We start from the raw sequence: 5,391 nt of genomic DNA, 5'->3' as shown, positions 1-5,391 counted from the left end.
GTACAGATAATAAAAAGAAGGTTCGTTTTATTCATTATTGACGATTAAGGTCATCCTAGCTACTTGTTATATAATTATAAATAAAAATTATCTGACTAATCTGGCAGAAATTAATAGAGTCTCGAGGGTACTTATCTTCTCTATTTGCTACAAAAAATATTTAGTCTCCTGGAGGTGAGTTCATTTAAAGACATTACTTACCTATAACCTCATTGAATTTAATTTGCTATTGTTTACAGTGATAAAAGTTCACGGTTTTTATGTTCATGGTTTTTATTAATATATTGTGTTGGCATTCTTACTGTACCAAAAACTGGTGTCCCTTTTGTTATACATTTATACCTACAACAAAATATGCACACACAAGAACAGACAAGACAGAAGATGAATGAAAAAAAATTAAAGAAATCTCTGTTTTTATTTACAATATTTTTTGATTGATTCCTAACATTTTAACCAGAATTTACTTACAAATCGATGTCGGAATTTAAGGATATCTCTACTTATTTAACTGGGTTAATGTTTATATTTTTGGCAAGTATTAATATTCAACGAATAAAAAGCGCCTGATAAAATAGACTGAGCAATATTTTTATTTCATACAAATACTTGTGCAGGAGTTTAATGTTTAGAACCTTTTATTTACTTTCACTTGTCGATGTGTTTCCTTGTACTGGAATCTTTCAAAGTAAATTTACCCACTTCGTAGTAAACGATTGAACTGAAATTTCGCATGTAATTCAATGCAATGCATTGCAATAAATATTATTGTCAGACCAACTTTTCTGTGTTCATTTGTTGCCAACTTCAGAAGCGATTTTTGAATTTCCCCAGGTAAAAGTTTTTACGTCATGATACGAATCAATTGAAAAATTTCATCTGTTACTTGATGATAAATTATTAGAGATTTGTAATAATATGTTAAATACTGTTGAATATAATCGGTAATTATTTCCACTTCAAAGGTAGTTTTGACCAAAGAGTATAATAACCTATGTTTTGACGTCCCAATAACATTGTTATTGCCAGTGGCGCCACACTCACAGAAAAGTTTGTTAGACTATATTTTAATTATTATGTTGTTAATTCATGGGGTAAATGAAAACAAAAATTGTACTTAAAAATGATATTTATTAAACTTATTTACATTCAATCTCAATACATACTCTTTACGCAACCATTCAGTCACACTATGTCTATGAAAAATTGCAAATCAGTCACTGACAGTCACCTTTTACCAATTAATTGTCCATAATCTATCAGATTCATTGGACAGTCAAGTATGATCACACTAGATGATTGGCGAATTGTGCAATATAACTATCTATACATGTCCATCTCAGTAAGGCGCATATCTCCGAGAGGGCGATGGTCCCCGCATGCCTGGCCTGTGAACAAGATTATATATCATTATTTAACTATATGCTACATGAATTTTTTCATGTCAGGTGACCATAGACCCATTGTCTCTATAGCAAGCGCCGCAAATAAGTAATTGTCTAATAAATTACTATAATTACGGTGCTTGAGTCTGGGCATAGTATGCTGCGGCTCCCGCTTTCACTGAAGTATTAACTATGTGAAAGGGGACTAATGTGTTAACGCACGTCGCGTCGCATACCAGGGTTCGTCTGAGAATACATCGAACTAGAGCGATTCCTTTAGGTCTCTTGCCATTGTCTCTAAAAAGACCTGGAGGTTCTAATGTCGCTGGAATAGAGACAGTGACAAGAGCCCCATGAATCAAACTGTTCAGAGTCCCGTGACGATATAGCTTGCCGGTACTCCTGGTACAGGACAAGCCATGCTGGCCCAACATGTCCACTTCCTGCCCACACTGACAAAAATTAAACTTGCAAACTTTGGCACCGAACCGGAGACCTATAGAAATACGTATAGTTATAGGATCATGCACGGTGCCAATGGTGATATGTCTGTGGAGAAATCCTTACCAACATAATTTCAAATCTTCTAGTTCAAAAGATGGAATAACACAAATGAAATTTGTACAATAAGTTTAAACAGATAATCACTTTAATACTAATTTTGTTTCTAAGTGCTAATGATAATTTAACATGAGTAGATTGCACAAATTTACTCATCATTACATAAGAAAAAAATATTTTTATAGATTTGTTATAGGTCCAGTGACTTTTTTATCAGCTATTATAATATATTACTATTTATAATATCCATAAGTAAAGGATAGCCTGGTTAGGAAGACTTTTTATGGCCAAATGAATTAGTGAGTAAATTGAAATTACCTTCTATCATCAAATGTGTCACGGCTGAAGTCTTCATACAACCTGTAGCAACGAAATCATATTGTTAAAACATCAGAAGATCCTTTCTTTTTATGTTCTATAGATAGAACTATAATAAATTTGTGAACTACAGAGTGAGTGGTTACATAGTGACAGGATAATGAATTTATTTACAAAGTGAAATCGACGGAGTAATCGAGGAGTTATTGAAATACAAAATGCAAGTGAAATCTAAAATTACTGTCGCAGAGTAAATGTTACTAGCGTGGTAACAAAGTTAATAATGAAAGGGGGAACCACATCAAGTGACAAGTCAATCTCACCCCCGGGACATTTGTGGTCCGCGCGGGGGACTCCGTCTGCTGAACATAGCATCATACGACGACCTCATGGATCCCATGCCGCTGCGCAGCGGGGGCAGGCTCGGCATCGGCGGCATGGGCTCGCGCCGCAGCGGCGGCGACACGAACTCGCCGCGCGACCGCGACGAACTCAGCTCGGAGCGCGATGACACCGAGTAGCGCCGCTCGAACAGCTCCCGTGGCGAGTCGAACCGGGCCCGCTCGTAGTACCCATCGTACGGATCCTGCAATGTACAGAAACCATCATGTAGTGCCGGCCGACCATCGAACCAAACGAATGATTTCAAGTTAGCCCTAACGATGAACTTTGCGATCCGTTCCTCGACGCGACTGAGGCGGCCCGTTTAAGGATTCGAAGCATGCATATCGGTCTAGGAGCGGTTCGAAGCAGAGATGATTGTTTTAGTTTTAATGGCAGAGATTATTTGTAGCATCACCGAACCCATCGGAAGCGTCGGTCCGAGTTAGGTACCGCGGAGGGGTTGTCCACGCTCGGCCTACGTGATGCGGTGGCGGTACGGAACCGGCGGTGAGACATAAAGAGAACGCGTTACCCCAAATCCTCCCATCATGCGATCGCGTAGGAAGGGCGGCGGCGGCGGCGGGGGGTAGGGGTCGCGGCCGAATGCTCGATCGCGGAAACCGTTGCGGTCGGGGCCCATCGCCTTGGGGCACTCCTTGGACCAGTGGCCGCCGCGTCCGCAGCGGTAGCACTGCTCGGGGTCGCCCATGCCGGGCCGCTGGCGCACGCGACTGGTGGACATCTGCACCTTCATGGGCTGACCGTCCACCATCATACCGTTCAGCTCTTTGATCGCTTCGTTCACGTCGCCCGTCGCGTCCAAGTGCACGAAGCCATAGTTACGAACGATATCGCACTCGACGACCGTGCCGTACTTCTGAAACAGCTCGCGGACTTCGGGCGCGCGCGTCTTGTCCGTAAGGTTACCAACGAAAATTTTAGTAGTCGACGACGACGGCGCCTTGCGGCTCTTGGCCGCTTCTATTTTAATAGCTTGACCATGAACTAGCTCTCCGTTTAAGTTCTGAATGGCTTCGCGGCCGACTTGCTCGTTTTCCATGTGCACGAAACCGTAATTTCTGACGATATCGCATTCTACGACCGTACCGAACTTTTCGAACAGCGGCCTGAGATCGGCGTCCGTCGTTTTATCGGTAAGATTCCCGACGAAGATTTTGAAAGTACCGGCGCCCGGCATTTTAGTTTCTGAAACGCATACACAATTTGACGAAATGAGTCAGCAGCGTCCATGACAAAGTTCGGAATACCGAGGAATGACTAGCATTTGATTCTCAATACTCGCACCAAACGATTACTTACCTATAATTCTTAAATGAAAAACACCAAAACACTTTATAAACTAAAAATAACACACAAAAATTAGAATTAACTTTCAGTCTTCACAATGTACTGTTATGTAGGCAACAAAATGGCGCCCGTCCGGCCGCTGCACCTGCTTGAAAAAAACAAAATGGTCTGATGACCAAAGACAAATAATGCTTTTATAAGTTGCCAGTTTGAATAAATGGAAAAGAATACTCATTAAAATAGTAAGTTCTATTTTAGATATTAGTACTGTTGCAAATGTTCACTATTTAAGTTTGTAGAATTTACAAAATAGTTTATTTATATATTTTCTTGGCATGCTATTTAATCAAATTTCATTTTCATTGGAATATGGTAATGGCAACATTGGCAAAAGCGGAAATAAGAACGAGTGGTCGAGTAACATGATACAATTATATTCACTCATTAATTTATGCTTAATTAGTGACTCTATGGACAAAAAATGAAATGTATTAACAAAAAGATTAAATAAAATAATTAAATGAACTTATTAAAAAAATATTTGTATCTAACTAATTTCTCTAATAATTTCCAGTAGCGCAGCTAAAATTAATTGAAAATATGGAATTAGATATTTTTCATTATGTGATGTTTATTAATTGATTTACTACTTAATTTTACAGACTTCAAAAAAGTTAATTAAACATTACAAATATTGGACAGTAAATATTATTTTATTCTTAATAGTTTTTTTTTTTTTTTTTTTTTTTTTTTTTTTTTTTTTTTTTTTGCGATGGCTTCTCGGTCTTATGACCATTTTGCCAATGTCAAGTTGATGTACGTTTAAAAACGGGGAAATTCAAAATATAAAAAAGTAAAGATCGATTAATTTGGAAAAGGACAAGGATCAGGGAAGTTTAGGAAAATATAGATAAATAGGAAAGGAATATAAGTATTAAGTAATTATCAAAGGTTGATATTGTTTGTAGATAAATAAGATGCTAAGATTGAATATATTTGTGGATTATCAAATATTAATAGGGTAGTAATACAAAGAGGAAAAGGAACACGGAGAGAAATAAGGCTTTGCAACAAGGAAGAGCGGTCATAAAGTGGACAAGCAAAAAATATATGATTTAAATCCCCCTCATCAACACCACAAGGACACATTGCGTTATTAACAATACTAATTCTAGCTAGATGTTTGGGAGAACAGACATGACCCAGTCGTGAACGTATCAAAATAGATGTAACTTTTTTACCAAGTTTAACCCGAGAGAACCACGGTTTAGCTGGAATGTTAGGTTGAATAAGTGCATAAAATCTACCTTTAAATTTACAAGTTTGAAACCAAATTTCATTCCATGATTCTCGAAGGTAAACCTTAGGCAAGGTGAGTAAATCATAAGTATAATTGATGTATGGACAAATATCACCACATTCTATAGCATCAGTC

The 5,391-nt window shown here is 38.1% G+C and overlaps 1 protein-coding gene across 3 annotated transcripts; it reads right to left on the bottom strand.

Moving 5' to 3' along the window:
- Positions 1-1,111: 1,111 nt before the first annotated feature.
- lark (RNA-binding protein lark) lies at positions 1,112-4,127 on the bottom strand. 3 transcript variants are annotated; one of them, XM_073088614.1, is made up of 5 exons: positions 3,969-4,127; positions 3,181-3,854; positions 2,588-2,850; positions 2,265-2,306; positions 1,112-1,388 (listed from the first exon to the last, which is right to left on the bottom strand). In XM_073088614.1, exons 2-5 carry the CDS (start codon positions 3,844-3,846, stop codon positions 1,340-1,342), a joined length of 1,020 nt encoding a protein of 339 aa, XP_072944715.1. In that variant the 5' UTR covers positions 3,847-3,854; positions 3,969-4,127; the 3' UTR covers positions 1,112-1,339. The 3 variants fall into 3 exon arrangements, with proteins under 3 accessions (XP_072944715.1, XP_072944716.1, XP_072944717.1); XM_073088615.1 differs by having other exon boundaries at positions 2,648-2,850; XM_073088616.1 differs by having other exon boundaries at positions 2,651-2,850.
- Positions 4,128-5,391: the final 1,264 nt, after the last annotated feature.

Source organism: Epargyreus clarus, unplaced genomic scaffold, assembly GCF_041222505.1.
Source record: "Epargyreus clarus isolate Ecla_fem2 unplaced genomic scaffold, WU_Ecla_fem_2.2 ptg000027l, whole genome shotgun sequence".
In the NCBI taxonomy this organism is placed as follows: domain Eukaryota; kingdom Metazoa; phylum Arthropoda; class Insecta; order Lepidoptera; family Hesperiidae; genus Epargyreus; species Epargyreus clarus.
This window is presented reverse-complemented; position numbering and strand designations above follow the sequence as displayed.

Coding starts and splice junctions, on each gene's coding strand:
- lark (XM_073088614.1), bottom strand. CDS start 3,846: ATGCCGGGCGCCGGTACTTTCAAAATCTTCGTCGGGAATCTTACCGAT. Junction 2,851..3,180: donor GCATGATGGGAGGATTTGGG/GTAACGCGTTCT, acceptor TGTACATTGCAG/GATCCGTACGATGGGTACTA. Junction 2,307..2,587: donor GGACCACAAATGTCCCGGGG/GTGAGATTGACT, acceptor TCGTTGCTACAG/GTTGTATGAAGACTTCAGCC.